The sequence below is a fragment of the Saccostrea echinata genome, unplaced genomic scaffold (assembly GCF_033153115.1).
Source record: "Saccostrea echinata isolate AGI-Se365-2 ecotype Australia unplaced genomic scaffold, CSIRO_AGI_Sech_v1 ptg000054l, whole genome shotgun sequence".
Lineage (NCBI taxonomy): Eukaryota > Metazoa > Mollusca > Bivalvia > Ostreida > Ostreidae > Saccostrea > Saccostrea echinata.
In genome coordinates, this window is record NW_026889803.1 from 41,665,785 (window position 1) to 41,678,265 (window position 12,481).

Consider the following 12,481-nt stretch of genomic DNA (forward strand, 5'->3'; position numbering starts at 1 on the left):
TAAAACATAACTTATTTGGGCAAACAAAGAGATGTAAGTCTTTAATTTTGGTAAAACTTGTGGTTTTCACAATAGAAAACAACGGAAAACGGAAATTTATCTATAATACATCTCCCCCCTCTCCGTGAAACAACAATTTCTCTTTACAGGTATTATGCATTGTTATTTCACAAATTCATACCTAAAGGTTTTGTTGTTTCAAACAATCTTGCCAATTAATGATCGCGGTCTATATGAAAAAGAAGACATTGATACTTTGTCAGAATGAATTAAAAGTATCAGATGAGTGGCAATATGAAAACCATCTATCCTTCTGTCTTCAATAATTCAGAAGTAAAAAAGTATTATATTACGTGATCGATATGTACTGGCCACAGCTGACAATACAATACAATACAATACAATAATTTCTATAGCGCATTATAATAAAGACGCTCTAGTGCGCTTAACATTAAAATACACATAAGCATACAAAATGAAGAACAATCTACTTTAAAAAAAATGCATATGCATGTGCGTAAAAAAATGGGCTAATTAAAAGACCTTATAAACTATGAGAACATAAAATGTTACATATGTACTAGTGTACTGAAACACTGCTCGGAAAACCCTATTATAAAATTACAACTATTGAAACGTTTAAAATTTAAAAGAGTCTGGACTATTGAATTAAACACAAAATTCCTAAAAGACCTTACAACCAGTTCAATGTTTAATTCTAAATAAATCACTAAAAATACAATATTTACATTTTGTCATAGGCAAGTTCAAAGAGGTGAGTTTTAAGACCTTTTTTAAAAGCGGAGACGGATTTGGATTTTTTAAGACATAAGGGTAAAGAGTTCCAAAGTAAAGCGGCGGCAAAGTCAAATCGGCGACTGCCGTAGGTTACAGTTCTAACCTTAGGAACATCCAAAAGGAATGAATTCTGTGAACGTTAAGATCTGGGAGGCGAGTATATTTTGAGAAGATCGGACAAGTAGTTTGGAGCACGGTTGTTCAATGCATTGTATACAAACAAAAGTAGTTTATATTGACTTCTGTATTCGACAGGAAGCCAGTGGAGATTTTTTAAGATTGGGGTCACGTGATCAGATTTCCTGGTACGAGTTATCGTATTGTATCGTATCGTATTGTAGCAATAAACCATTATCACCTGCATATGGATTTTATGTCTCCCAGTTGATTCTAAACGCAAGGGCATTCTCTAGGTGCGAACAATTTCTAAAACGAGGCAAGCTATTGACAAATAAGTTGATGGAACAAGAATATAAACAGTCTCGTTTTAAGTCAATATTTCGCAAATTCTTTGGTCGTTACACTGACCTTGTCAGTAAATAAAATCTATCATTAATGCGAATGTTGACTGACGTTTTTTACACAAATAGTAAGGCCATTATTTACACACTGAATTGTCTACGGATTTTTCTGCTTGCCCGATCATGACAAGGAGCACACGGCGGATGTGACCGGTCGACAGGGGATGCTTACTCCTCAAAGGCACCTGATCTCACCTCTGATGTTTTTGGGGGTCCTTGTTTGCTCTGCTCCAAATTTGTATTGTTTCAATGGACTTAAAAGCTTGATTACTGTTCGTTATCTTCAAATTGCACTTCAGAGTACATGTATGTAGAATCAAAATGATTTTTAACAAAGCAATTTTTTCGATGACCATTCACAAGGTATGATAATTTACGAGTTCCAAATTTATCGAGGAAGCAGTAGTCTCTGATGTCAAAAAGCCTGCTCTTTAATTTATCTTGAGGAATGGTGGTATAAAGCTTATAAAATCATATTTTTGATGCTATTGATGTTTGAAAAGTATTTAGATTTTAAATGCTCCAAAAGTTCTTTGGAGTTCTTTTAGAACCCCTATTCGTTTTACACTACATCTTGAATATGTTGTAGCACAGTAATAGAAAACATGCTCGATGCGTTTGTAAAACACAGGTGCCCCCGAATGTGGATGGTTGGAATGTAAAAAATTATTCCTAGACACACTATTTATTTGATTATACGAGATTTTTTTAGATCAAGAGATGATCTTTTTAATTGAAATTTGAAATTTAGTGTAAATAATAGTCAACCAATTACCTTATGGCTTACATTTTTTTTTTATTTCTGCAACTGTTGTTGAAATAATGGTTATTAATTTTTATATTAACTTGAAATTCGGTAGCAACATCAGTATAAGAAACACTAATTAGTCCCCTACCGGTGAAACCGGAGGGGACTATAGGTTACCTCTGAGTCTGTCCGTCCCTCTGTCTGTCCCTCTGTCTGTCCCACTTGGTTTTCCGCACTTTTTTCCCGCATTTTCAATTTTTAACGGGAACCAGATTACACTTGCCGGTAGGGGACTAGTATTGCTAATGCAATACTCTCAGAATGCTTGTTGATGATGGTTTTTGACACACACACACACATGTAGTATTTAACATCCCTGTATTTTTCCGTATTTTATTGATTGTTCGGTGAAATCTTAGCACTGCGTTATTGTAAATATTTTATGTTTGTAATATCCTCTCTATACTGTTGTTACAGTTTATGAGAATAAACTATTGTCTATTGCCAATCTTAATCCTTGTCCAGATTAAAACAAAAAAAGAAAAAAGTATAAACAATGATGTTGTTTACCTTCAAATTTATGCAATGTGTAAACATGTGTTCTGTCATGGTCCGGTAGAGTAAGCTTGTACATATGTAAATGTAAAAATATGTTTAGTAGGGATGATGCGGATTAATATACGTTGTGTGTAATCCCAATCGGACAGTTGTTTAAAGATACTTAGTAATTCATTGTAAATAAGCTGTTTGTGGGGTCAAATTTTCGGGGAAGGGGGGGGGTTCATGTTTTTTTTCTGTGGTTGAAGAGGTGTGGAGTTGCTTTGATTTATAGTTTTGACATTTATTGTCGACATAAAATTTCACTTCGTAATACGAAAACACTGAAAATAAAACTCCACATAATATAGTGATTTCACAGTACAATGATCACAGACGGTCAAATGATGGTTCAGCATCGAGGAATGTTTCAAACGCCACTAGGCCACACCTTATGAAACAACCAACCGTCTCTTCAAAATCAAGTTTGCCACCAAATTACAGCACATCATTGTTTGTTTATTATTTTGTCTTTTATTACAAAAACAGACAGAGCATTTGATCTATTACGAAGTTCTATTCCAACCCAGACAAGTTGGACAAACCCTCTTACGAGGGTTGTGCATTAACAAATAAAGAATTTAAAGCATTCTGTTGTTTAAGTGAAACGTTCGAATGGGCATATTGTGAATAATCCGACTGGTTTCAGGCTTTGCAGACGATCATACTCTACTATCCTCACAATTTCAAGGTATCCAAAAGACATAAAGACTAATTAAGTTTGCCTTAAGATAAGCATTTACAAAACTAACGTAATGAGGTTTAACTCTGACATAAAAGAGCCAGTTACTATCATTGGACAATACACAGAGACATCTATATAACCTCAGTGGAGTGGTAACATCAAAAGAAAGATGCGGTAAAAACAATACCAATTAATCCGGGAAAGCAAACAGTTCTACTTTATTTCTATCCAGACCAAGGGGAAATTGTTCAACAGCTTGGTTGTTTTCGGTCTTGAAGTATGGAAGTGAAACATTGTTCAAAACATCAGAGCGAGACAAAAAGAAGTTTGACGCCTTCTAAAGTAGGACAACTTTTGAGAGTAAGGTGACCAGATAAGATATAAAATGAACAGCTACAATGTACATCGTAGAACAAAAACATCAAGATTCAACGAAACAACAAACACACAGAGAGTGGATTGACCATATGCATGTGCTACAGATAGATAACACTACATTTGCACTACCATAGCATCCAATATGAAGGAGAAAAGTAGACATACCAAAACCAACATGGAGAAGGTCTAACGAGCAGGAACGGTCACAATTGGGAACATTGGCTGGGCGTCAGCCAGGTAGAGGTGGGAACAGTGTTTTGGTTCTTATGTGCCAGCAAGCAGAAAGAGAATAGACAATGTGAGCTCAATGTGAGGATCAATCATTGACCGAGAGACAAAGACACGGTTTGAGCACTCTTTGAAAAGGGTGAATACTTAAATGTGCGTGTTATCATTGAAGTTTTCTTTTTGCAGACAGATAGAAAAACAGATAGGACAAGAATATTATGTGTCCGATCTTCGGGGCTAATTGTTGTCTTTCTTCGATTCGGTGATATAATTTTGGTGAATTGTACAGTTGGCACTTAATAAAACATAAAAACCTTGCTCATGTCTTAGATACATTCTTTTCTACCAAGTACAACTTTAGATGAAATAAAGTTCAGTGATCGCTGTTTGTCAACAACAACAGTCCAAACTCTAAAAATGTCAAAATTCCTTGTTTTCATTTCTCTACCACGAGCGCCTCAAATAAAAAAAATGATAAAATGCATGGTTCATCAGTCTTCTGGAATTTGATTGGTACTGTATTTGATCAATTCTAATAAAAAGCCTACCATTGATTTTCACTTCTGATTAAAAAAAAAACAGTTTCTTTTGTTGTTATTCCATATCCACTTATTTAAGTGATGGAAAGCGGAGGAATTCTAACTATAAACGCTTTAGTGACTTAAAATGGTACTACTGCATGTTACACCTCTTGTTGCTGTCCTTTAACTTTTACTTACCTTCCTCTTTAGCATATTTATTACTGGTTGAATAAATTAAATATAATAAATTAAAGACACGTGGTCTTGACAGTTTTAGTACATGGAGTTACATTGATGCTAATTTCACACGAATGTCCATTTTTCTTCATTCAGCTTCACGCCTTCAAAACGGCAGCTAAAATGAAAGGTATGTGCATGTTCAATTGTTGACTGTGTTCACGTAATTGCGTTATTTCAAATTTGTGTATTGCCATTTTCCCCTAGCTAAAAAAGGAAGGTTATTTTTGGCATTTTATAGATAGAAAATTGAAGCAATAACTATTATATCATGCCTGTTTTTATTTTATTTCATTTCATTTAAATATTGTTAGAGGGTTAAGGTTGTTTCTTCATAATACGCTAAATAATACACTAAATAGTAAATGATTTAATACATTGTGAGAGAATTTTCTTTTGTTCAAATTTAATTCATCACTAGTTTTTATACATTTAAGTTATACATTTATGTACCTCTGTTGTCTGCAAACTCGGATGTGGATATTAAAAAATTCCAAGGAACTTATGGAACATTTGAAATCATAAAAATTTTACCAAAATCAACAACATAAAAACTTACTACTTTTCAACTTTTTATACAACTATTCCCCTCGATAAATTAAAGTCCAGACTTTTAAATGGTAAAATAAAAATGGAATTCGTAAATTTGCTTACCTTGTCATTGGTCATTTGCAAAATTACTTTGTTAAAAAAACAATCTGATTGTACACACATGTACTCTGAAGTTGACATTAAAAAGATGCTCGAGTTTCTGATTGACAATATCTATGTGGTTTTTGGAGACCAGGTCTTCCAACAATCTATTGGAATTCCAATGGGTACCAATTCGCCCCGTTATTAGCAGACTTATTTTGTATTCATGTGAAGCAGAATTAGTTCAAAATCTTTTACTTGAAAAGAAAAAATACAAAACACTTGCTGTGGCCTTCAACTTGACATTTAGGTATATCGACGACGTATTGTCAATTTACAATGGTTATTTCCATTCTTATGTCGACACGATATATCCCGGTGAGCTTAAGATAAAAAATACCACAGAGTCTGACACATCTGTTTCATATTTGGATATTTTATTAGAAAAAGACGTTAATGGTAATCTAACAACAAAGCTTTATGATAAACGTGATGACTTTAACTTTTCAATCGTCAACTTCCCTTACTTATGCAGCAATATACCCTAATCTGCATACGGGGTTTATATCTCTCAGTTGATTCGATACGCCAGAGCTTGCTCTACGTATGAACAATTTCTTAAACGATATGTTATTGACAAATAAGTTGATGAAACAAGAATATCAACAGTCTCGTTTAAAGTCATCATTTCGTAAGTTCTATGGTCGATACAATGATCTTGTCAGCTAATACAATCTTTCATTAAGTCAAATGCTGACTGACTTTTTTCATACTAATTGTTAGGCCATTATTTATACACTGAATTTTCGAAGTATTTTTGCTTTATTTCCCGATCATGACAAAGAGCACACGGCGGGTGTGACCGGTCGGCAGGGGATGCTCACTCCTCCATGGCACCTGATCCCACCTCTGATGTTTTAGAGGTCCGTGTTTGCTCTGCTCTTATTTTGTAATGTTTAATGAACATTTGAGCTTGAATACTGTTCATTATCTCCACATATTTCATCTGTTCTGCCAAACCATATAGTTAATAATGAATTCTTTTTAAGTTCAATTTTTAGTTTATATAAAAGAAATAATTAGAAATGTATAGAAACAGATCCCTTCAGATCTACGTCAAGTACTCTGTGATATTAGAAACAAACTTAGTGTGAAACTATACTAAAGGCTTTACATAGCGTGTTTTAAACCCCACTCGTCGAAGACCTGAAGCGGCTTAAAGGCGATGGTGATTGTCCGACTCTCTGTCTAACTTTTAGTATGTAAACAACTTTTCAAAACGTTTCGTACAGTTTTGATCCGATTACAATCGAATGCTACTAACTCAGGTTTAGAAGGATACCACCCCATTGTTTTGGTCCGATTTAAATCAAACTTGGTACACATGTATACTATATCAGGGTACATGAATGCTGTTTGTCATGAAATACTATTCCTCTTACAGTTTGAGTCCATTTTCAATAAAACATGGCATACAACGAGACAACTGCAGATACATGATTTTGTACTTTTTATTAGCGGTCTTGCCATGGTTACGAAAAAAGTACCAAAGTACTCTGAAATTCTTTCAAAGCACTACTTTTCCTGCAGTTTGCGTCCGATTTCAAAAGAACTGACTTATACTAGATTCCACCGACATAGGTACTCTCAAATCTTGTGTTATGTCGATGTTTACAGAAATAGAAATTTCTGTTAAATTCTTTCAAAACGCTTCTCTTCCTACATATTGTCTTATTTCAATAAAACTTGGTACCTAGATACTGTACACCAATCTCTCTCTCTCTCTCTCAACATATTTGCATTCATAGTGTTGTTACAGTAAAATTATCTATGAAAACCTTTCAAAATGTTACTTCCCTCCTAGAGTCAATAAAACTAAGAACAAGTTTAGAAAACGTCAGGATATAGAATTATGTGTATGTAATACTACTTTTGAAAAGGGGCTTTTTTTTCAAATCCGGATGCATCTTTTCTCTTCCACTATTTTGAGATCAAACCAGTCGTGCTACAGTCTGGTTTTTCTATTGAAGGCACGATCCTGGGACCACGATACTGGAAGGAAAGAAGGACACACGAGTACTTGGAAACAAAATTATAAATTAAATATTGAATGTTGGGGATGCTAATTTTTACTTTAAAAGGGGGATGTATTAAAGTAGCTTTTCAGGTGATCGGATGTTTATTGGATAGGGTATACAAAGCCTTGTACATACATATAAATCTCAATATTATACTTTCATGTAAATTAGTTGAATCTGATTCGTCGAGAAATATTTGTTAAAAAAAACATTATTACCTCGATCAATGCCCCTCTTAAATAGACTTGAGAGGGTAATTTTTATTTGGTCTATTCTATTTTTGTAGATGTACTCTAGGTGAAAATTGCTTGTTTAAGAAATAAAAATAACTTACTTTTCTATTTCAGAAATTCTTTAATTATAACTTTATTTAAATGGAAGAGTGTAATTATCTTTTCTTTAATATAACATAATAAAATAAGACCAGTATTAATATCTTTAATATAACTTAATGAAGTAATAATCTTACTAATCAGAAATCTTGCCACGATGATTCAAAAATAGACCTGTGGGGGCAATGGAAATGATGAATCAAAGACCAATGTAATTTTTGCTTAAGTCAAACTCTCTTGATTACTAATGATAATTATGTAATAAAAGAAAAATGAAATTCACAGTTGATTGACAAGAGATAATTTTTGCACATTTGTTTTGTTATACATTGGTCCTATAACTATAATCATTAATTAAGTCACACAAATGAGTGTCATTCTTTCTTTAATTATTTTATATAGAGAAGTTCTAAGCATCAGAAACTAATGCCGTATCAAATTTTAAAACAAAAAATATTCTCAATTTCAAACTCTGTTCTAGCTTGTCAGTGTTGATACGATTGTAAAAATGATAACTTCTCGACTGCCTTTTTACATGTTAGAGTCCTCAAGTTTTCACTTTATTAATTTTAGTTATAGTCTTATTCTTAAAGCTTTTCGCGGATACATTATTTGGACAATTTACTGGTATTTACGCCAATAATAAATGTGTGAAAATTTCTCCAAGTATTATAATATATGTTGTATATCAATTTTCAATATGAATTTGAATTATTATACATGACCTGTTATTATTTTCAAATTCAATTGAAAATTATAAACGGCATGCTTAAGTGATACTTTACTTCATAAATTGGCTAATCGATCGTGTTCGTGTGGAAAAATATGTTGAATGTGCCAGTGTAAGTACATATACAGCGTTTAGATTTTTTTTTCTTTTTTCAGATGTATATTTATTTCCGCTATGTCTGCTGTGCTCAGTGATGAGTGTAATGGCTTTTATGAAATCTGGGACTTCGCCCTCCTCACCAAATGCTGCCCTCAGAAACTGCATGAGGAATGTTGGTTATTACAATGGAACCCCAAAACGCTACCGCAACAAATTCTCCAACTCCGTGTGGAAATGGTGCTCGTAAGTCTCTCAATGTGTTGAACCGTAATGTAAATTGAAAATTTGCGATTTTTTTTTTTGGAATAAAAATAGATTGCACAATGAGAATCAAACTTTGAATTCCGTGAATTAAAAAAAAAGTACACAGTGATAAGAATTTGCACTTTCATCCTGACGCATTAAAGAGTCATGTGTTTAAAAGTTAAATCATTAAGGATATAAAAGTACTTCGTTATAGACCCATGATATTTTTATTTGTCCTTGAAAGTCAAAAGAATGCTGGTCATTCTTGCGTCAATAAAATGTCTATTCATTTCATACGTAATCGTTCTAATATAAAATACAAATTTGTCTTTCAAAATATGCTTTAAATATCAGTGTATGAAGAAAAAAACTGACGTGTTAAACAATTAGCTTATAACAGATTACATTAATTTACATGCTAATTTCATCTTTGTCACGGTAAAATGAAAACTTGATGGGACGAATTATCAATGTAAAGAGTGCAAAATAATAAGCCAAAACTACATTAAACAAAACACTTGATTCTGTTGATATATGCTTAAATCAACTATATAAACAATTTATGGAGACAGTCACGCCAATACAGAGAATATTTTAGACAAAGTTCAAAGTTTCGGAATGAACACCACACAATGATTGACTTCATTAGCAAGTAAATAGGAACATTATGCTCTTGACCACAAACCTGGGCAGCCGGTCTGAAAATAATTTTGTATATAAATGACCGTTGTCCTTTCCATTTTTTTATTTTGTTTATTCATGCCTGCAACTAAGATAATATTAATTTAAAAAAAGGGGGGGGGGGTTTCAACCGGTCAGCGTGAAGAGTAGGATAAATACATTTCACAGACGAGTTAAAAAGGATAGGATCTGGTATTAAGATCCACGGATCTGTTAATTATATAATATCCATTTTGAGAGAATGTCTTAATTGATCAAATTACATCTTAATTATTTCTAGAGTTCATAGCAGAGTGTTGCCATGCGTAGAGCAGTCTATGGAAAATAACAGTCTGCGAAGTCCCTCGGATTGGTTCTTTTCTATGACGTTCGATTCAACAATGGCGAGAAGAACATCAGTTGCCATGTGCCAAAAATTAAAAAGTAATATATTCGAAAGTATATAAGCTTCGTTGTTCTCAACATCCCAGCTGGTTCTGTTTCATTATCTGATGATCTTGCTCTTCAATGTATAATTCTAATTTTAAATTTACTAACAAATTACGTTTTTTAATTATTTTTACAATAGAATTTGGGAGGAAGTTAAAATGCATCAAGTCATCTAGCTTAAAGCGCGCCAAAAGATGTGTTAAATCCTTGACCATGCCACTTAGACAAACACTGACTGAAATGTACTTACAGAACACAACAAACGGCCATGATGCTCGAAGGTTGGCTTGCATGTAAGTGTAACATTTTTTTTTAATAAAAATTACTTAATATAGTTTTCAAGGTAGTTGCTCCCAAATTTTCCAGATAATTATCCACTGTCATTATCACTTTGATGATTTTGCTTTGTGTTGGGTCATGTTTTGACGTCTCATATAGATAGAGAGACTTTTGGTTTCAGATTATGAGTTCAGAATTTGAGCAGGCGCTTTCATAATTTAATTAAAAAATTCAGCATAATTTTAATGACAACTTTACAAATGCACCAATGACAATGTACAACGGACCCAAGATGGTTTAACAAGCAACACGACTTTATATGAATCCCATATTTTCTTTAGAGAAATGGACAGGCTTTCGCCTACATGGATGTAGGCAAAAGCCTGACCATTTCTCTTAAGAGAATAATGAATAACTTTTTTGAGGCCCGTCCCAAAATCAAGAAAAGTTAAGCTTTTTTTTCCCCTTCCAGAATATCAGCTGCAACAGCAACATGTTATAAGGAAAAGATACGTTCATGCAGGAGTTACCTCAGGGATTACATTGGTGCCTATCACGTAATTCTGGGTGGGAAATGTTTATCTGTTCTTAAGACATCAGATGAATTTGTAGATGATTCAATCATTATGCCAAGACAAGCAGACCGAAATTGGGTGTCTATTGTCCAATCTATTCTTAAAGACGTGGGAATTGATCATTTTCCAAAAAGTCTGTTATCAGAAATCCAAACAACGAGGTCAGTGTCATCACAAAATATCCAATCAATAACATCATCATCACAAGAGATCCAGTCGACAATGACGTCATCACAAGAGATCAAATCAACAACGGTATCACATGAGATCCAATCAATGACAAGCGCGTCATCACAAGACATCCAATCAAAATTCCCCACGTCATCCGAAGAGATTCAATCAAATGCAAACTCTACCTCTGCACCATTTACAAACTCCTTTGAAGATGACGATGGAGACTTAAGAACTGATTCAAGCACAGATGCACAGACAACAATAAATTTTGAAGAAAGCACACAAAATTCTACTACGGAGCTCGAATCTTTTATTGCAAACGGAAACAATTCTGTAGATTCAGAGCAGAAAATTAATGCCAAGGAAACTACTACATCTAGTGATGAAAGTAATGCAAACAAAAGTAAGGAAAAAATTATACTCAATGAATCTCAAAATTACACATTATCTACAGATACCAGTGTAACTAAAGTGAAAAAGTCAGTGACTCCAGCATCTTCATCGCTGAGATCATCGTCATCGACATTATTTCTCTCCAGTTTGTCATTGGGATCATTATTTTTGTCTGTGTTGTTCATGTTGATTCACTGAACTTGTACTAGTATTTGTGTCTACATAGATCTCATTGTATCAAACGACATCTATATGTACTATGTAAATAATGTACATACATCTGCTAGTTTAAGATTGGCAATAATAGTTGTGTAGTAATGATTTTAGATATTTTGTACATATTATAGTATTTTCACTTTTGCTTTTAAGTCATTGAACTTTGCTACACATGTATTATATAGTAGCAAATGTACCTTGATCCGCTAAGGGAATAAAGCCTGTTAAATTTGATTCTCTTTATAACAAATAAAATACTTATCAAAAAATACTGAAGATTGCATGAGACAATTTGATACAGCTGTGGCCTACATAACCCATCAGTAAACACAGAGTTCTAAATAAAACTTCTTCTTTATCCATTGGTAATGTAGTAGGGCGACATGTATAGCATGAGCAGTAATTACTAGGATAAGCAAAATTGGCAAATACATTTTTTAACTAATTTGTAAGCAACAACTTGAATAAGCAGCTTTGAGATTTTTTTTGAAAAAAAATACCTGTTCCATGTCTGACATCTGTCTCAATTAATGTCTCTTTTTTGGTTAAAAAAAAGAATCTGGGTTTTGTTTGGCCTTGCATAAATGTTGACCTGCCGAAATGCTTTCTTGCTACAGACTTCATTAACGAGATGGTTAGAGATGACAATGCTAATGAAATAACCGCAGAACTTGTGTTACAAATTTTCTGACACTCTACAAATTACTCGCTGAAAGATAATTGTACTTTTAAATTCATCGCGAGTAAAGTATGCCAGGTTTAAGATTTTTTTCTCAGCTGAAATTAAATTTTCGTCGTGTGTGTGTTTGTTTGCGTGTCGGTTATGTTAAGCATAATTCATCTCTGCTTTGTTTTTCATTGTTGAAAATCCTTCAATAAAAATTAAATGACTACATAAATTTA

General features: G+C 33.4%; 1 protein-coding gene across 1 annotated transcript; it reads left to right on the plus strand.

Annotated features, from left to right (window-relative positions):
- Nucleotides 1-4,802: 4,802 nt before the first annotated feature.
- LOC133206001 (uncharacterized) lies at nucleotides 4,803-12,404 on the plus strand. Its single transcript, XM_061341906.1, has 5 exons — nucleotides 4,803-4,843; nucleotides 8,642-8,828; nucleotides 9,793-9,935; nucleotides 10,081-10,234; nucleotides 10,693-12,404. The coding sequence occupies exons 1-5, from the start codon at nucleotides 4,837-4,839 to the stop codon at nucleotides 11,558-11,560; spliced, it is 1,359 nt and encodes a 452-aa protein (XP_061197890.1). The 5' UTR covers nucleotides 4,803-4,836; the 3' UTR covers nucleotides 11,561-12,404.
- Nucleotides 12,405-12,481: the final 77 nt, after the last annotated feature.